Raw genomic sequence first — 21549 nt, forward strand, 5'->3', positions numbered from 1 at the left:
CGGAAATCCTCCGAAATTATGAACCGGATTTTTATTATTAAGATGAGAGAAAAAGAGAGGAAAAGAATGCACTGTGCCAGCCTTGTCAATACATTTTGACAAAATTCATGGAATTTTCTAATTACTTCAGGACTTCAAAACATTTTTTTGTGCCACATCAAAATACGGAATGAGAGTTGCTGGTGGGGGAGTTGGATGGGAGATAACAAGAAACGTTTCCAAAACATCCACTGATGGGTTGAATTAAAAAAAAAAAAATGTTTTTCTGTTTTGTTAGCACCAAGTAAAAAGAAAGAGGGAGTGAACAGGGGACAAGTTCAATCTGGAAAACACTCACGGTGATGCATATGTATGAGTGTGCGTCACAAATGCACTTTATGATAAGGCAAATAATTCAACGGCGCGCATCACAGACATCAATTTAACATATTCTAGAAGCAGAGTTAAAGGCCTTGTTTGCTGATGCCATTCCACAATAACCCATCCAACAATACGCACACCAACCCTCCCCTATTTCCAGCCTCCCCACCTGCTCCCCCCGACCCGTCTCGTTGTTCCTCCAATGAGCAGCAGCCTCAGAGAGGCCAAATACTTTGTTACACACTGGCCTCTATTGGCTGACCTGTCACTTGGTCAAATCAGGAACACAGCACAATTGAATTTCTACAAACGGTTCGGTTTATTTTTTCTGTTTTAAAAGGATTATTTACAGATGTAGTTTTGAAAAACATTGTATTGTTTCTTTTCTGCCAAAGTTCATGTTAAAAGGGAACTTACATAAAAACAATCAGACAAATATAAACAAAATTATTGTAGTTGAAGAGTTATTCATGAATTCATTTTGTTAAAACGTTTTTCACGTTTCTCAAATGCTAGAATTGTTTTCATTTATTTTCCGCTTTATTCATCTTTTTTTTCTTTTTTTCTTTTTTTTTTTCGCACACAGACAGAAACATTTGTTCAGGTCTGGGGGTATGAATATCCCTGTCAGAAACATGGAAATTGACTCCAACAGTAATATCCCTCAATTAATGTTGGGAGTTTTCTTTTTCCAGGGAGAAACAGCCTGTCGGTACATTTTTGCAGCTAAATACATGATTACACTTAAGCCCCTGTAGTTAGCTGCATTCAATTTCCACACACTCGCACAAGGTCACACTGAGGAACGGTAAAATGGAGGACAGAGTGCGGGATGGAGGAATTTCGACAGAGGATATCGTAACCACACTTTTGTGACGTTTTCAAGAGCGGGGTGGGTTAACCAGGATTCATTTCAGTTGTTATAATGTCCTGCAAAGGCCATACTAAAATGTATGAAAAATATGATGCAATCGTTGAATTCATGTTTATTATTAATAGCATTTGTGGGTTAAATGTTTTTAAACATTTCTTTTGAGGGTTTATTTCTTTTTCGATTTTTAAATCGCTTGCTCTGGTGCGCAGTATATGGCCCCCGGGCCCTTGGTTCCCCACACCTGTTCTAGGTGATTCTAAAAGGCCTCTTTTCACCGAATAATTAAAATAAATCTAAAGTTTTTCTAAACTCCTTGTACAAATAATTTAAACGTTTTATCAAGCAAAGGTTGTAAAAGCATAATCTCCACAAGACAATATTTGCTGAATTTCAGTAGCTCGGTCTTGGTGATTTAATTACTGAAATGACTATTTCATCTAAAAATCTCACAGAATACAAACTGTAAATTCATTGTCATTGAAATCAGAAGAAAATTAAGTATTTCTGTTGAATTGAGTGTTTCAACACTTTAAATGTCAAAAGACAAGAGAGAGGCTTTTTGTGCAAGCAAAGCGGTGAGCGTGGATCCGTCATCGCGCCGGCAAACATCTATCGTCAATCTGAACAAAAACGTCAAACGTATACATCCATATAGTCATTTATTTGCTTTGCTCTGACAGATTTTCAGGAGTTACTCTTCCTTATGCAAAGGAGCGGGGGTCTCTCCTCCTCCTGAAGTGATATAAACTGCTGAATATAAATGATGGGGAGTGGGGGTGATTGATAGACCCTCCCACTTGCCGCCCTGCTAGACAGATTGAGATTCAGACAGACAAATGCATCCCTCTTCTCTCTACATTTCTTTTTGTCTCTCTGGCTCGCACACCCACTCCCCTGTAAAATCTAATCGGTGGTTGATCAGCCATACATGAGCAAAATATCCTGTTCCCGAGAAATTTCAAAACTGACATTCCAAGACCAGTCAAGGCCTCAAGTTAAAGCTTTCAGTAAATTAGATGAATAACAGCAAAATCTGGGCAACCTTATGAAATGTGTTCTGTTCTTGCCATTTCAAACTAAACCCTTGATGACAACACGCTCCCTGAGAAATTGTGCTTGGACAGAAGGGGACCAGACTGCATGAATACATCAATTCAAGAGGAGAATTCCATTTGCAATAAGTTGCTCCAGCCATTTTACATTCCTCTAGGTGTCAACTCTTCACCTCCCAGCTTCAACGTGTGACAAGCACCTGAGGAAAATTCCAGCTAACCCGCAGCCTGTGCTATGCGCTGATTGACAGCGCGCCTCCACGTTAGCATAGGACTGCGGCACGCAATGAAGTGCCACGTAGAAACGCCGGTAAGAGGGCCGTACTCAAGCAATGGCGACATACGCGAGAATGAATAAAAAAAAAAAAAAAAACGAAATAAAAAGAAAATAATACAAGAGACGGATAAAATAATAGGCTAGAAGGCATGTCAAGGCAGACAAACAGCAAATATGTACAAAAAGACGTTATTTACCGGGTTGATTCCATCCGTTTGCCTCTCCCCAGTGCCCGTCTGGCCAGGTGTGTGTATGTCAGTGTATGTGAGCTTCTGTGTGCCATTTCTTTCAGACGGGAGACTGGAAATGGGGTAGAAGCCATTACGCTGGGAGAATCACCCAGAGCACCCCGAAATGAGGGGCAGGGGCCTGTCAGCAAGCAAGGATGTGTGTCCGTTTGTGTGTCTGTGTGTGTGTGTGTGTGTGTCACAAAAAGGGTCCAGCCGGTGACCTTCTTCCAATGAACCCAACCATGATTTATTTACAGTGCCCTTATCCAACCTCTCCTTGCACACACACATAAAATAATCAAGTGTTTAAGAGATGAGGTTGAATCTGTAAATTTTTTTTTTTTTTGGACTCTGGATCGACAGGAGAGGACGGAAAATGTCGCTTGGTACAAGGAGAACAGATCTGTCACCCCATCTTGCCGTGTTGCGGCATCTTATTTTCCCCTCCATTTCGCTGCTCACGTTAGCTCCATCTCCAGAAGCAATATGTCTACCTCGCACCCTCATCCTCGCCTTCCCCTCACAAGTCTTGATGCAAGCCGTACTGTTGAGGAGAGATGCCATCTCCTTTCTCGGTCTTTTCCTTCTCTTGCATGTTTCTCTCTCAATTCAGTTGCTTCCTGTCTCCCTCACTTTCCACTTCTCCATGTGAGGAGGGCGGGGTTTAGCCGCTGTGGACAGAGATGAATTCTTGATTTCTGTCTGGTACCACCGTAAGCTCTCATTGGTCAGGAGCAAAATCTCGAGAAACAGAAATATCCCCCCCACCCCCCCCCCCACCCCCCATTTATTGGGTGCATATGACCATAATTGCACCCCTCCTATTTTGCCCCCTTGGTTTCAGTCTCTCAGCAGAGAGGCAGGAGGCTATAATTTGAACCACCGGAGCCAATTATGCAGATTAGCTTGCCCCAGGTTGACCAATGACCTACACCCCCGTTTACAATTGCTTACAATATGCAAATTACCTCGGGCTTAAAGAAATGCATTCACGGGTGTCAAAACAGCTTTGGACTAACACTGTATAACCCCAGAAATGCCTCACCCATTACTCACACACATGAATGAACACAGGCCAAAACAACACAGCAGACACTAGTGTGTTCCGAACTTGGGATCACAACTTAACCCTCCAAATGTAAATATGACACTTGCAGCTAATTCTCTCCACCCTATCCTCCACTTTCCCGCCATTCCTATATCTCTTCGAACTACGCATTCCCCCGCCCACCTGGACCGTTGGTGCCGAGATGGAAGCTGGTCCGTCTAATTAGCCGTGTGGTTTACCTTGGCTCAGTGGGGCCCGGCTGCTTTAGCCGGGTTTAAACAGGGAGATGGACGCCATAACCGTAGACTGTAATTAAAGAGCGGCTCGCTGAGGGCACAGCACTGCTGACACAGAGTCTCTGTTGCACCACACACATGCACAAATACATACAGTACGAGCTCTAAATGCATAAAGACAAAAGCTTTGGGCATCAAGTGCTTCCATCCATGACAGAGTCACTGGAATATAGCACCCCATTCACACATTTGGCATGGACTCTCCCTTATTCCTAGTCACAGTTGTGCGGTTTATTGCAGCAACATGTCCCCAAACAGAGTAGCAATTATGTCCTTTCCCCTCACCTCATCTATTCTTACTGTCTGCTCTCACACAGTCTTTTTTTAAACACCGCCTCTTGCTTTTTACCATAATGCTGTCCCATGATTTATTACTTCTTTCTTCGGTTTCAGATCTCCCTTTTCCATTACCATTGTTAGCTTTGTGGCAGGGCCTATTTCTATTTAGAACACACCATATAGCCAACTTGCCAAAGACAACACGCATCGTCGCTGCCACGCACGTCCGCAGCAGCCAGTTGAGCTGTTTATTCTCCGCAAAGTTAACTTCATCAAAGCAAGAAACAAAGAGATGGAGCCAATCAATGAAATTCATTAATGAAAGCTGAAATGCATTTTATTCTTTTCTAATTACACGCATTGTAGCTCATAATTGAGCGGAGGAAGCCGAGATTATTGTGTATTTGTGTGCCAGTACTGTAGTGTGTGTGTGCATTGTTGTACTGTATGTGAGTGAGTTTGTGTGCGTGTGTGTGTGTGTGTGTGTGTGTGTGAGCAGAGACGGGGACAGAGAGGCATACAAAGATGGGTGGAAAAAATAAAAGGCGGAAGGTAAAAGTGAAGCTGTGTGATGTAGCAAACGCATCATTGCATGGTATTACACTGCCCCCTTATGGTCATATAGCAAACTTCATTCAGCTGAGCTTGTGTTTATGATAAGACCTTTTTGTCCTACATCTTTTAAACGAACCACATTTGCGCATACCCAAACCGTAAGTAAACCGCGTCAAGACGACATGCACAACTTTGATTTGAGTTTATAGTTATATAGTTCTGACTAGATTTGTCTGACTTTACTGGCATCCCCAGGGATAGATTTTGGCAGCGAGTTCAACAGCAAAGACGAGTGTTTGTCACTGAAGAGAAACGTAAGAAGCCGAAGCAAAATTGACTTGATTTTTTTCCTCTCTATTTATTTCTTTCCGTTTTATCTGTCAGGAAAAAAAAAACGTGTTGTTTTGTCATGAATGCATGTCAGCACAACAGTTCCTTTGCGAAACGTCGATTGTAGTTGTCGAGATTAGAGCGGAGCGTGACAAAGAGTGCGTACTTACAGGTGTCAGTGTTATTATCTGTTGTGACAACACTGCCATCAACAATGAGGTTGAACACTGCTTCCCATATGAGCAAGTGCACAATCAAAGCTTTAGCTAAGAATGACACTCAGTAGAGCACTCATCTTGCATCTTATTATCAAACTGCAGGATGGCATCTGCTCGCAATACCCCACTGGGTCGATGTACAAAATGGTTGGTGCACTTTTGCGGACTCTCCATCCAGAAGAGGCCCACCTCCTGTATATGACTGAATTCTCATATTTCATCCAATCATTCACTATTACAATGTTAAAAAATAAATAAACAAAATTGAATTCTAAAATCTACCCGTAGGCACAGCACAACCTGCAGTGAAGTGGTTTTTGCATCACCTTGCTAACCAACAAACTAGGATTTGAAAAACCAAATAAATAACCTCCTCAGCTGAAGAAATGATTGCAAAAAGGAAGCGTGTCTTCGTGTGAGTGCGTGATGTCCATTGTGCGTGAGCAGGATGGAATGGCTTCTCATCTAGCTAACCTGAGCTAACCGCTCCGGAGTAACAAATGTTCCAGTTCTCTGATAGGGCAATTAAAAGCAGCAGGGGCACCATGCTGACGAGCGAGACATCCATCATGTGAAACAATCGGCCCCAATGACAGTACGTGTGTGTGTGGGTGTGCGGGTATGTGTGCGTGTGTGTGTGCATACAAGCCAAGGCGACTTAAGCCTTTCCATTGTACCAGTTCCACACCAAAACAGCCTCTGGTGGTCGCTTTTCCATTAGACTTTTTTGGGGGCCATGTTGTTACGTTAGAACCACTTTTTGAAAAAGAGTATGAGTTTCTAAAACGCAGGACGAGCAGTGCCGGGACATCGCTGTTATGTTTATGTGTATATGTTTGGCTGACAGATGTATGTGTTTCTTAAGCAATATGGCAAGGAATTCCACTGCACACGCCCATTTCCTGGTTTTAGCGGGTGAGACAGAGCCACAAGCTTGTAAATGAAATTGTAAATATGCTTAAAGAGAAAATCAACACAAGGCCCACTAGCTGAAACACGGCATTCTGATTAATATTGTGTTTGTGGAATATGAGTTAAGCAGCAAAATTCCCCCCTTTTTAGCCATGTCAGGGGGCGGCCATTTTGTCACTTTTTATCAACTGAAAATGACATCACAGATGCTCAGGGCTCAGAAAACGACCGTTCACGGCTCAGCTTCAGAAAACAGGTCAGCCGTGAATGGTTGTTACCTGAGCCCTGAGCAGTTGTGATGTCATTTTCAGTCAACAGAAGTGACAAAATGGCCGCCCCCAGAGATGGCTAAAAATTTGTGGATGAACTCTTATTCGACAAATTTATCAGAATGCATTGTTTCAACTAGTTGGCTTGCATAGAACATATTCTTGAAAAAGAATATGTTTGGGTTTATTTCCTCTTTAAGTATTGTTGTAAAACACAATATATGTGTACTGTACATACAGTACTTTATTTTAATTTCTTGGTGGTGCCCGGCGGGCAGCTCTGTCTCTCTCGATTGAACCCAGGAATGGATTTTTCGTCTGGAATCTTGCACAGTTCGGTCACAGTCCCACCCCAGTTGTATAGAACACTTGAACTCCTGTGAACCTTTAATAACTCAATGACATAAAAATACACTCATGATGGCCGTCTGATCAAACCAGGAAATGAGTGAACCAAGTGCACAGGAGGGTCAAGAGTATAATTTGCTTATCTTATGAACATTATTAATAGATGACGTGGGATAAATGAGAGGAAAATGCCCACCTCCTAATTGGATGCTCGGGGCCACCGCCCCTCATCTCCGCCTGCTCCTCTGCCCGCCCCTGGTGACAGGACAAACTTCAGACCTCAGATATGACATTAACACTAAAGCTACAAGTAAGAGAAACAAAACACCTGTGAAACAAAACATAAAACAGCAAAACGTTATTTTATTTCATGTCAGAACCGGGAGGCATGCTTGAATCTTACTTGAAATCATTTGTTGTTGTTATTGTATTCATTTTAATTCTTACTTGCATTCCTTGAAAACTGGTTAAAGTGGAAGTCAACCCAGACTTTTTTTTTTTTTCAAGAATGCAGGCCCACTAGTCCAAACACGACATTCTACAGCCCCTTTACCATCAGGTCCAGAGTATCAATGATCTGTCAATCGTGCACACAATTCTGGAAGGAAAATAGATCCGGAACACTCACAAATAACAAGATGTGTTGCTTTAAAACAGATTTAATTATTGACAGAACCTGTCAAAATCGGCCCAGCAGAGAGAACTCCTCCCCCCCTCCCTTCAGTGAATCAAAGCTGAACGCACGTCACATGAGTGACAATCGTTGCTCACTACAGTGACAGGGTGACATTGCAGACCGTCTGACCCATGACTGACATTCAACACTTAGCTACACGGCGCACAACCGGGGTTTATTTCAAATTAACTTATCCATCAAATTGGAAAGTAGCTGACTCCATTTTTTAAACTTTCCTTCTCTCTTCTCTTGGCATTAATTCATTTAGTAGTGCTGTGTGTTGTTGTGGCTTAAGGCAGTCTTATCGAAGGAATTTGATGTTTGATCAATTATGTTTACTTCCAGGCAATCCATTTTATTTTGACAGTCAGATGTGATAGAACATGGCAAGATAGAAACTAAAGTGTTAATATCAGATGCGAGAAACAACAGCTCCACATGATGGAGAGCATTACTCAACTGGCATTACATACATTTAGTTTTCAACATTTAGAAAAGTTATTTCAACTGCCATTTTGACCTATATGTGTCACAAATTTGCATAAAATTCAATGTTGCCTTCAACTGCGTTCACGGATGGAATGATGAAGAATCTGAAATTAGTGCACTTGATCACCCAAACTACTTTGACAAAAAAAAAAAAAACTGTCACTGAAAGTGGACGAATCCTTATTATAGAACTTGTGCGTGAAGAGAATCTGTTTCATGAAAAATAAACAGAAAGCCATGGTATAAGCCTATACAACTAATTTGACAAGTTTTATGTGTCTCTTTGGTATGCAAAATATGGACTATATTTAAATAAAGAAAAAAAGTTTTCCAGATATGCCCTGCAATGAAGCTTGGCATCAAAGTGGTGCCTTATTCTTAGCTGTTGATTGTCTAAGAGCATAATTAATACAGCAGCTAATCCAACATGCCATCGAGCCAACCCAGAAACGTCCAATCAAATTTAACGTTTCCACAGAGTCCACAGCCGAGCAGCTTTGAGACCACCGAATGAGCCACCAACCATGACACTATTAACTAGAAAAACACTTGGAATTAATCACGAGAGGGGAAAGTTGTGATTTTTCACAGCGCTTTTGTTTAGTTAATTCCCAGTTGACAGCAAAGTGCTCCACTTGCCCGGAGAAACTTCCTGGCGCGGGAAAGATTACTTTTTTATCCCTAATTAAGGCAGCTTATTTGCATAGCTCACCAAGTCATAATATATGCTAATATACATTTACATTGGAGATTGCTGCATGGGCACTTAATGTGGCCTAAATATGTCCATGAATACATGCTAATGGTATTTTAAGCCTTGATCGTCCATCTATTAGCCTGTTCAATTTCGACCAGCCTACGTGTACATGTAGACCACCTCTCACACCACTGGACCATTAAACATTTGGGTTTTAAAATAGCCCCGTGAAAAGAGAGAATATAACACCATTACTATGATAACAAAATGCTAATGCAATGAAAGTGTACCAAAAAAATAGGTTTTTTTTCAGGAAAATTAACCACGGTTGTTTGTATTCCGAATTGGAAATGGACCCTCTCCATTTTGACTCGATCAATGAGATTGGGCAAGTTCAAAAATAAAATGGAACTTCAGCAGCAGCAGCAGCAGCACCATATGCATTTCAAGAAACACATTACTAGCAAATGGTGATCTATTCTACGCCCTTTCAGTTGAAGGCAATCATATATACGAGGCAAGCAAATTGGTGGAAAATCTATAAAAAGAGCTACCTTTCTAAATTAAAAAGGGGCAGCAGAGAATTGCAGGTTGCTGATACTAATTGACTCATTCTATTCCTCCCTTGGCTTGGATTGTGGCTGCAGTGAAATGCAAGCGAGGTCTATGATCTTTCACTTCTCTTTGGTCATTTGCAAGCCTCACTTATCCTTCCAGCGAGTGATTTCATTTGGCTTGGAGTGCTTTTGAGGGAAGAATATCATCAGATGAGGTCAACCTAAAAACCGTGAGCCTCAGAATTTCATGCGCTTCTTATGGATATTAAGTGCAGTGATGTAAAACAAGCAAGGCTCTCGACAGCCACCGCCAACGGTAAAAGCCGAGGTCTCCATTTAGGTTTTCATACAATGAGAAAGAGACACGCATGCAGAGAGCGGCAAATGTGCTACATGAAAACAATAAGCACTTTTCCTTCATAATAGCTCATGTTAGAGTGGTTTTCTTGTAATAGTGTTTTACTAAAAAGAAGGGGAGATTGAAGAATCTCGAAAAGAAAAACGTGCCTTCATTTTCAGGTGGCGGGGACGGCGAGTTTTCTCCTCAAGTGGCCTACATCGCCCTTTATTCCCTAATTGCCTCGAAGCAATTATTTGGCGAACGTCCATACCCGTACGACGGTAAATGCTTCCAAGTTTGTTGATAAACTTTGCGGCCGCGTTTTCAGACCCAAATCTCCAAAACACACAGTAGCACCATGAAATCAGTCACCCCTTTCATCGGCTTCCTCTCGGCTGCTCCAGCCTGCTCGCACACCTTGCCTAATGGATTTTCAAATCCAGGTGCGCAATTTCGTTTTTCAGACTTGACAGCCATCTCCCTTTGTGTTCACAGATGGGGATCGCTCACTGAGTGGTTTGCTTGTGTTGAGTAGTGTAAAATTCTGCAAACAAAAGTAGAGACTTTCTACAAGGACTAGATTGAAAAGGTCAAATGAGAGACTTTGTGCACTGTTTTCCATATAGCAGTTACAGCAGTCTAAAAGAAAACATACTTATTTTTACCCTCCTTTGTACAGATTTTGATTGTTTCTTGTGATAATGTTATTCATTGATGAGTGCATTTACTTAAAGCGGATGTCAACACTAACATATTTTTTTCCAAGAATATGTTCCCAGTAGGCCCACTAGTTGAAACACAGCATTCTTATTAATTTTGCATTTGTGGAATATAACTTAAGCACTCGTTTTTAGCCATTGGCGGGGGCGGCCATTTTGTCATTTCTGTCAACTGAAAATGACATCAAAACTGCTCACAATGACTAATTACGTCTGACCTGCTTTCTGAATCTGAGCCATGATTGATCGTTGTGAGCAGTTGTGTCATTTTCAGTCGACAGAAGACAAAATGGCCACCCCCAGAGAAGGCTAAAAACGAGTGCATTTTGCTGCTTAACTTATATTGCACAAATTAATTAGAATTCCGTGTTGCAACTAGTGGGCCTGCTGGGAACATATTCTTTTAAAAAATATGTTTGGGTTGACTTCCGCTTTAAAATATTGTGTTCCGAGGACAGCATTCATCCATCTTTGAAGCAATGTTTGTTTGGAGTATTATATACACTATAAAAACTGTTCGGTTAAAAATAACACAATTTGGGGTTGAAAATTGACCAATCCACTACTGTACTTGGGTCAAATTGACCCAACTTTCCAAAAATGTGGCTATTTTGTACAAAACAATGCAAGAATGTGCGTCACACTGACCCGATGTGTGGATCGATCCATTTTTTAACCAATATTGTGTTATTTTTAACCGAACCTAACTAGCAAAAATAGTAATTTTTAAACGTTCTGTTGTTCTTTTATACCATTGTACCATAGTCCAAGTAAATCGTAAGAGGCTACACTGGTCAGTGTCAGGTGAACTGAGACAAATTCATGTTACAACCTGGCCGTAATTGAGCGTGACGTCCTGCCGCCCTCGCCACACCAGAGCGACAGTGTCTTCTAATTAACTACATAGCCTCTGACAGCATGGTGCCACCTCCATCTGGGCCCCACTTGAAAGGAGCTCCACATCCTGAGGGCTCCCGTCAGGCCCACTGCTCTGCGGACAGGTCCCTCTTTGGCACCGCCATTTTCTTCTGATCAAGCTCAGGAAGTCAACGAGATACAGCATTGTGCGGAGGGAGAGAGACAGAGTTTGGGAGCAAACGAGCATATAAAAAGGCCAACTACGGGGAGAGAGAGAAAGAGAGAGAGAGAGACGTTAAGAAGACTGTTGCTCGCTGCCCGACTTGGAAAGCAATGTTTTTGGACAACAGAGCCAGCGGGCTTCCTGAATATGGTTCACATATGCTATATTTCACTTCAAACAAACACAGAAAATTAAAACTATCCCAGCTTGATAATGTTGGGTCTGTGGTGGATTGCCAGTCAGATGCCCATCATTTTGCCTGAGGCAAACATTTCTAGAAGTTGACCAATAAAAGTGCAATACGGTAATGGCAAAAGAACTGTTAAAGAGAAAGTCAAACCCCATTTTTTGTTATAATACGTTCTATGCTCCTCCACTCGACTAAACGTGACATTCTGATTAATATTGTGTTTGTGGAAGATGAGTTCAAGCAGCAAAATTCACCCGCTTTTAGCCAGCTCAGGGGGTGGCCATTTTGTCACTTTCTCTTAACTGGGGTAACAATCAATCAAGGCCTGTTTTCGGAAGCTTAGTCATGATTGGTCGTTACCTGAGCCCTGAGCATTGGTGATGTCATTTTCAGTCGACAGAAGTGACAAAATGACAAAAATCCTGAGATGGAAAGAAATGGGTAGATTGTGCTGATAAACTCAGATTTCGTATTAAGCATATTGCTTAAGTTTCAACTTGTGGGGCTGCATAAAACATTCTTGTAAAGAACATTTTGGGGTTGACTTTAAGAGTCCGAGGTTAAGAGAGGGTGGAAATAAGTCACCACACACATTTCACAGAGCAACAACTACAAATCCAATACATTCCAATTGGATCCCATTAAAATTGAAACTTAAATATAAAATTTTGAAGAGACCTCATTCAAAGTGGCATGCAAAACCTAGCGCTACTTTAAATATACAACCACTGGCTTGACTGGGTTGTCAAAACCATTTAAGAATGCATCATTTTGTCTTTTGCAACGGTTTGTTAGCGTGTCAACATTGTCATTTGTTCATGTCACATCTTCTCCATTAGCTACCTTGTAAAAAAAAAAATAATAATAAAGCCAGCATGTTATTCTTAAGTTGAGACCTGTTTGAATTCAACTCTACCATAAACCATGTACAACCTATAATTCTCAACCCTTTTTTTTTACAGACTTTTGTCCTTCGCTGACAGCTGACTCTTGAATTCCCCTCAATTACCCTTCACTAAACCTGGATTTACAGAAAGACACCAAACGGCAACAACATCTTGCAAGAGCAGAGGTATTTAGCGTGTTGTGCTAAATCTCAACGCCACGCCGCGGGATCTGTCTTGTAGTGTGAGGTGCGTCACAATCGGGCTAATTGGACAGGTGTTTGCTCGCCATTATATGCTAAATCCTCGTGTCAGAAAAAGACCTCCGAAACAGCACGACGCCCCAAAAGAGCCGCTGAAGGATTAGCTCAGTGGTTTGGATGGGCGGGAGCGCTTTTGCATGTCATAGTTAAGAGAAATTTCGTTGGAGGGTGAAAGTGAAAGCGGAGGCGCTAGATTAAAGAAGTGTAGCACTCTCAGTATGTGGTAAGCGGGAGTCATCTCTTGTCAGCCGCCCCTGGTGGGACGATGTGCCCCCACACAGAGAAACGGAGACAGACACTGATTCGTCATCCACCTCACAACCACGCTCATTTACCCAAGGAAAGGAAATATCGCGCCAAAACAGCGGGGGACTGCCACTCGCTCCTTTTTAGTTAATACCATGCAACTATGAAGTGTCAAATAAACCTCTAAAATGGTGGGAAAGGGCAAAAACACAACTTTCTACATTTGTGATTGGTTGTGACATAAAAGGCTTAAAGCGAGACCCTCAAAAAATAAATGTGTATTGATTTCACCTAAACTACAAGGGCTGCAGGGACACTCATTCAAGCTCCATCTATTCTACAACACACGCATTTCCATCCTTACACCCGACACGTACGTACATACGCGCGCTCTCAGCCACTTGAAGCTCTCCTAAATGACCTCATGGAGTAAAGTGACGCGCTTAACACAACAACGGGGTGGGAAGGGAGCACAGCGTGCCCTCATTGACGGGCAGACAGCACCCAAAGGTCAACAAGAGGACGTTCTCAGCAGGATGGCATGTGACGAGCCTGCCTTATACCAGCTGCACTACTTCAGCTATCAGATGTAATCAAGCCTTTAGACTACATTGGATTTTCTTTGGATTTGCACTACACTTGTTGTATCGGTGACTAACGTTTACATGGACACATTTATTCGGATTACGTGCCTGATTGGAATAACAATGCTTCATGCACACACCCCATTCGGAATATTCTGACCCTATCAAGCCCATTCCGATTAAGGTTTTATTCCGAACGAGAGAGGTAGTTTATGTCGATTGTTAATCCGATCGACGCCCATGAAAACGTTTATTCCGAAATTTCGGAACAAACCGTCTTTACCGCGCATGTATGTGACGTCAGCGTTTCTGTTATTCTCGGAAGCTAGCAGAAGCAGAGAGTGAAAGACATGGCGGCCGCAAGACTGAACTGGTACATTTGCAGCTCCGTTAGGAAGGGATAACTGGACGTAACAGCGCAAATGGCAAAAATAGGCGAAATACCGCTAACGTTTAAAGTAGAAATAGATGGAGTGATGTTTTGTTGACACGGAAGTCGCTACGGCTTCTTCTTCTACTACTACTATTTCCGGTATATTTGGTCAATCTGCGCATGTCAAAATAATTTGTTCCCCTCTAAAGTGTGATGCAGGAACACGCAAATGATATGTTTTTAGTGTTCATGAAAACATTGCATCCGATCATAATTTTAATCCGAGCTCTGATCGGATTAAAGAAATTCTGTCCATATAAATTTAGTCAGTGACTACCTTTATGTTTCGTCAATATTCGGGTTAAGATCAAAATTGTGATCAATTGGAACAACCCCATCTAAACCGCCACACACGGACAACGTCATGATGCAAATAGATGTCATTTACGCTTCTTACGTTGTACCATCAATAAAAGACATTATGTGTGGTCAGTTCTGTGCTGCGTCTGAGTTTCACCATGTTTGTTTATCTCTGCTTGTGTATTCCTGGACGCCGCATATACAAGTACTTCCTGTACGCAAAAGACCAAGATTCCTTGTGGATAGAGCATGAGCACACAAAACGATATTCCACTCAATGGAGGTACTCTGTATACAAGTGACCAAATATTTGGGTTAAAAAAGGAGTAATTCAAGTTTTTTTGATTCAAGTTTTTAAAAACTGGAATATAAGCATATTTGTTTTTTGGGGGGGTGTTTACATGGCCTTGCACAACCAGGACATTGCTAATATTCCAGTTTTGAAGGGGTTATTATTCACTGCATGTAAACGTAGTCAGTATTACCGCACAAAGGAGCATTTTATATTACATAATTACTCTGCATCATTTACACACTTGTTGTTGTATCGGAACCACCTCCCTCCAAGACTTGTGACATTGCCTAATGACCCTCTGTACTTGTATTTATCCAATTCAGTTCAGTTCCATCCAGTTTTTTTCTTTTGATGTTGGTATGAGGCATATCGGAATTTTGCCTTTTGAGAGCAAAAACAAAAAAACGGAATCATTTTACATTAACCGTGTAGTATAAATTCAGCCTTTGACAAATGACAAATTTTGATGTTGGTATGACGCATATCGTAATATTGCCTTTTGAGAGCAAAATAGACCAAAAAAACTGAATCGTTTTACTTGATCCGTGTAGTATAAATTCAGCCTTTGACAAATGACTCCGTTGGGTCGAGTTCTATTCTGCTATCGCCGTGGTATTATATGACATTTTGGACAGGTATTAATTATATTGAAGTAATCCTTTTGGCTTTAGTAGTATGTTAATTACACAGACCGCAATGTGCTTTTGTTGGCAGATAAACATCTGACATCTAATTTACTTTTTTTTCCTTGGATTTAGATTTTCATTTAGTCCCATGATGCATTCTTTTCTTTGTGTATACCAGTGAGCCCATGCAGGGGTTATCTGCGCATAGTCAAGGCAAGAAATGGCAGCTGCCACTATTGGGTTAGTGCTCAACATTAAGCTACATTATTCACGTGACATGCATAAATTGTGCCAGGGAATGCAAAAAATGAAATCTGAATTACAATTGTGTGTGTATGCATTTGTGTGCGACCTCCGCCCTCCCATCTGAACCTCCTGCCACCCCTTTGCCATCCCAGGTAAAATTCCCTAGAACCGCCAATGGTTACGGGCGTGCGCGTGTGTGTGTATGTCACGGGGATAATTAGAAAGAGGGAGGGTGGGAGTGATCAAAGGAGGCATTTTACACACTTCTTTCCGTTACAGTAGTGTGTGTTTGTGTGCGGCGCGTATGCGCGCGCGCGCGCGCTTGTCTGTGTATGTGTACGTCCTCCGAGCTTTGATGCAGTAAGCTTCGTGGGTTAATGTACCACGGATAAAAATACTACACCATGTAATCTGGCATTTATCCCTCGAGAGCAGAAGCCAAAATGTGACACATGTCAAGAGGAAGGAGGCAGGGAGGGGGGAGAAGAAGAAGAACAAGTGGATGAGAAGAAGCGTTATGCAGGTAAGAGACCCATTTTGTTCAGAATTGCCTGCTCACGTACAGCATACTACTACTAATGTAACTGTGTCCTACAAGGAGACCCCCAGTACATAAAAGACACACAGTATAATGCTCCTTTTCCATTATTTTAAACTCTTGTCACGTTTCATTGACACGTTTTCGTCAAAATCCCCCAAGGATCAAGGATCACGTTAGACTTTTGTCACCCCATTTCTTGTCTGAAATCAGCCTAAAGCAGCGGTGGCTATGTCTCGCCCTTAAGAGCCCCTATCCTGCCTGTTTTAGATGTCTCCTTCCTCCAACACACCAGATTCAAATGATCAGCTCATCAAATCAAATTGTATTTATATCGCACTTTTCATACATGAAAATGCAGCTCAAAGTGCTGCATCAGCAAGCTTTGCACAAGCCTAATAACAATCCTGATCCATTGGGTACCCGTGGCCTAAAGGATATTGATTAAAAAAAAAAAAAAATATATATATATATATATATATATATATATATATATATAATTTTTTTTGTTGTTGTTGTTTTTTTTGTTTGTTTTTGTTTTAGCCATCTCAGGGGGCTGCCATTTTGTCACTTCTGTCGACTGAAAATGAATTCACAAGTAACGACCAATCACGGCTCAGCTTCAGAAAACAGGTCAGCCGTGATTAGTCGTTATCTGAGCCCTGAGTAGTTATGATGTCATTTTCAGGAATTTATTGTCTTTGGTAAGTAAAATGAAAACATTTAACACTGGATACTGTTCTAGAAACCGATTTTGTTTCAAGGTTGTATTTCTTTCAATTTTCAGTGTTTACGCTTTAAATGTAATACACATAAAACAAAAATGTTAAAATATGATTTTTTAAATGAAAGTATTTAGTCTGTTTTTAAATAATACTTACCTATGTGTGATAAGAGATACTTTAGAGCACATTTCTCCTCATGTAACAAATTATTACAGAATAAAATGACTATGCATCAGGCAAAAACTCTTTTTTTTTTTTTACATGGATGAACTGTAGAGAACTTGGCAATGCTGCTGAGCACACATCATTTCGCAGGGAAATCTTTTAAAATGATATCTCAAAATAAATTAGCATAAAAATGGCGCTGTGGGAAAAACTTGTGTTAATGAAGAGTGAAATCAGCAAGTGTGTGGGTGTTTGGCAAACGCAAGAAGCCCAGTGACTGTATGACACAGATACCTGCAGGAGGAGAAGCTAGTTTGGTCTGAAGAACATGTGTCAGAGGGCCCTAATTGTGCATTTCTTTCTTTCTTCTCCTCTCTGACATCATCTCAGGGCCTATTGGGAGAACGCCAGCTTCACGTCACTTTGGAAATGGGAGCAAGAGATGAGGCTTGGCACTTTCCTTTCTCCAGCTTTTCATCCTCTAAGCAGGTATGATATATGTCCAACTTTTTTGAAGAGCTAAAGTTGCCATCTCAGCCTCTTCTTAACCACTGCAAGTGGTCATAGCCCGAAGGCTGGAATAGCAACTAAACTGTTGGATCAAGTGTCCGACAGGATGGTGGAAAAGCTGCGCTGCACTTGTACTGAGCAAGGTTTAGAAAGGAACTCTGGCCCGTTTTTCTGATTACTGTACTTTTAATGAGGGATGCTCATAGAGTATACCGTTTTTTTTCCCAGAAAATATGAGTAAAAGTGTACCTGAACGTACTTCACATATTCGTTTCGTGACTCACACTACAAACATGAATGGCGGCTGGCATGAACCGAATGGGTGAAAAATTCCGATGTCGAAACATAACACAGCGAAACTGACACAAAGCTGACACATCTGCACAACACTCGAACAACTGTAAATTATTTCAACACGGCAAAAATGTGTTTCCGTCTCGAAAATGTGACTTTAAAGCGGATGTCAACCCAAACATATTTTGCTCAAGAATATGTTCCCAGCAGGCCCACTAGTTGAAACACGGCATTGTGATTAATTTTGCGTTTGTGGAATATAAGTTAAGCAGCAAAATGCCCTAGTTTTTAGCCTTTTCTGGCGGCGGCCATTTTGTCTTTTGTCGACTGAAAATGACATCACAACTGCTCACAACGACCAATCACGGCTGACCTATTTTCTTAATCTGAGCCGTGATTGGTCATTGTGAGCAGTTGTGATGTTATTTTCAGTCGACAGAAGACAAAATGGCCGCCCCCAGAGATGGCTAAAAACGAGTGGATTAACACTTATTCCACAAACGCAAAATTTTTCAGAATGTCCTGTTTCAACTAGTGGGCTTGCATGGAACATATTCTTGAAAAATGTTTGCGTTGACTTCCGCTTTAAGTAACTTCTAAATATTCTTGTCTCGTCACTGTCATACTTTCCCCCCCCAAAATTTAAGTATCGCAAAAAGCCAAAGAGCAAAACACGCCAAGTTAATCCTTTGATACTGGCTGAAATAAAGTGCCGCGAGGTGCGTCTACGGCTCTCGTGATATGCTGACATCAGATACGGTGAAAAATTTGCAGTTTGGGGAATATTTTTCACACAAATGTTGGTCGAGCTTGAAATTCTTTGCACCACAACAACTGCAAAAAGAACAGACCGAAGTCTCATACAGCAGGATATTGACCGACTTGTTTCACATTAAAGCTGCTTTTATACATATCATCTATCAGTTGCACCTACAGTGTGTGGTTTAGGAAAGCTGAATATATCCAGAAACAGATTTTGGCAATGAGAAGCAGGTGGAGTGTACAGTGAATGCAACACTCACACACACACACACACACGCACGCACCCTGACATGCATACAACTGCTTTGTTCCCTTGGGTAAAGCCGTCAAAAGCACTCTGATTTTGAATTAGCACTGATTGGCTGTCATTTGCAGCATGGCCCGTGCAGCTGAGACCACTCAAAAACTACACACACACACATACACAAACACACACACTTTTATGGTTAGAGCATCATGTTTCTCTAAACTGCTGAGTTCTCCAGGCTGTGTAGCTGTTTTAAGAGCGGCGGTAGAGGATAACTGTGTGTGTGTGCGCGTGTGTGCGCGCGACGTGCGTGTCCATTTGCATGTTCACATCTGTCTCTATGACTGCTGTGGTTGTGAACGTACCCAAAAAAATGTTCATATTTTTGGGAACCGTGCGGGGGCGTGCATATTTTGTTGAGCCCTGTTTTTAATTTACATGAAATAGTGATCTGAAAATGTGAGACATTTTGATGTTAGCAAATCTACAGATCCACTCTCTGGCATTTACAGTTTTTTTTTTTTTTTTTTTTGTGTATCCCTTCTTTGACCTGATCTGTTTTTAATCAAAATGATTTCATGCGACCCATAGAAACGTGTTGTGCTACAAGAGGCTGATATCTGGACTGTTGTTCCGCTACAATTCTTTAAAGATAATGCTTGATAATATAAATGTGAATTGTGCTTTAAACTAGGCTAGTGGAGGTCACCAATTTTACCAATTTAGTTTGGCTTGAAATTTACCTCAAACAGGTAGTGCCCAACATGAGAACACGCCAAGAGATTTTGACTGCCATGTTTACATTATCCAAGTATCATTTTGCACTGAAAACTTGTTTACATATTGTTTGTCAAAAAGTCGTGCAGTAAAAATCCAAATGTTTTTCCTACCATGGTTAATAATTGTGAGTAATAATAATGATTTTAATCATTATCAAAATGATTATGATAATCATTTTGGCCATAATCATTAAGCCCTTCTATCGGACAAATGAAATCTATTAATGATGCAAAAAATGAGAAAGATAGAAATTTATTGAACTACCGGTAAGTGTAATCATCATCAGAATCCTGAATATTGCTTTTGTGCATAGTTAGAAATTGACAAAAAGCTTACAATTCAAAGGAAGAACATTCATTATTGTTTAGCATTTTAGCCTATTTCTGCTTGCAAATGTGTCTCAATAAGCTTAGGCTTATCTACTCTAACCCTGTATGGTACCAGAAATGACCATAAAAGCAAACGTGGGAGTAACAAATGAAATTATATTAAGGTTTTCAGTCCAATTCCATCCATACAGGACTCCCGGATCAAGTTCTTGTACAAATAGCAGTCCATTTACGCAAAAGTGTGTGGTTAACAATAGGAAAGTGCGGTTGTGCGTGTGCGTGTGCGTGTGCGTGTGCGTGTGCGTGTGCGTGTGCGTGTGCGTGTGCGTGTACGTCTGTGTGTGTTTTCAGAGGCAGCCTAGAACCACGTCTCACTCTTAATTGATGGTACATGAGCGCATTCTAGTGGTAAGATGTATGATTGCAATCTAGTCCAGTAAAAGGCACTTTCACGCTACACTTAATTCTCTCCTAATTGCTCTATATTGATTGAGGTCCATCACTTTGCGTGTGTGTGTGTGTGTGTGTGTGTGTGTGTGTGTGTGTGTGTGTGTGTGTGTGTGTGTGTGTGTGTATATATATCTATATATATATCTATATATATCTATATATATATATATATATATATATATATATAGATATATATATATATATATATATAGATATAGATATAGATATATATAGATATATATATATATATAGAGATATATATATAGAGATATAGATATATAGATATATATAGATATATAGATATATATATAGATATATAGAGAGAGAGATATATAGAGGTATATATATATATAGATATAGATATATATAGATATAGATATATATAGATATAGATATATAGATATAGATATATATAGATATAGAGAGAGATTTTTTTTTTTTTTTTTTTTTTTTTTTTTAACCAGCGAATTTTATTCAGAGATGGCCTTGTGTTCAAAAGTACTCTTGATGCTGATTTGAAAAATGTCTTTTTTCTAGCTCATCAGGTTTTTTTAGATATTTAAATGTTTGGTTTTTAATGTTGCCCTATAACGCTTCCCTATAAGGGCTTGCACAATACAGATTTGACCAGCTAAAATGTTTCTGAAAAAAATCCACATGTTGTTGAACCTAACCCTCACTTCATGAATATTACTTAACATTGTACTATATTATTATTATTATTGTTATGGGTATGTTATGGGCATGTTTGGAATCAGCGCAAAAACAAATAATAATAAAAAAAATCTAGAAACGTTTGCTTGCTTTTCTGTTTTAAAGAAATTTGTAAAAATGTGTTGCCCAGCATAATAGCAGGTGAAAAATTCAGCCCTGAGAACTACAGTTCAATTGCATTCCACGTTAAACATCGCAGCCACATGACAACAGAGTATGCCTATGTGAAGATAATGAACCATGGTACATGGTTTCACCATGCTGAATAAGTATGTGCAGTGGTTCTGGTAAAACATGTAATTCGTGCTCATTTGTGATGACATGGCAATGTTGGTCAGTTAAACGTTTGACCTGAAACCGA

The 21549-nt window shown here is 40.6% G+C and overlaps 1 protein-coding gene across 7 annotated transcripts in view; it reads left to right on the plus strand.

Annotated features, from left to right (window-relative positions):
• The window catches only part of LOC147127621 (uncharacterized), a 39002-nt gene that overhangs the window by 12807 nt on the left and 4646 nt on the right, over positions 1 to 21549 (plus strand). For 2 of the 7 annotated variants that reach the window (XM_086021179.1, XM_086021174.1), the window contains exons 2-5: positions 12760 to 12869; positions 15607 to 15668; positions 16110 to 16197; positions 17493 to 17591. In XM_086021179.1, the coding sequence (XP_085877305.1) occupies positions 15649 to 15668; positions 16110 to 16197; positions 17493 to 17591 (207 nt within the window). In that variant the 5' untranslated portion in view covers positions 12760 to 12869; positions 15607 to 15648. Of the gene's footprint in view, positions 1 to 5039; positions 5130 to 5226; positions 5286 to 12759; positions 12931 to 15560; positions 15669 to 16109; positions 16198 to 17492; positions 17592 to 21549 lie in introns of those variants that run through there. The other 5 variants (XM_086021178.1, XM_086021176.1, XM_086021175.1 and 2 more) reach the window with 5 other exon arrangements.

The sequence above is a fragment of the Filicampus tigris genome, chromosome 21 (assembly GCF_054856515.1).
Source record: "Filicampus tigris isolate MCC_2025a chromosome 21, RoL_Ftig_1.0, whole genome shotgun sequence".
NCBI lineage: Eukaryota > Metazoa > Chordata > Actinopteri > Syngnathiformes > Syngnathidae > Filicampus > Filicampus tigris.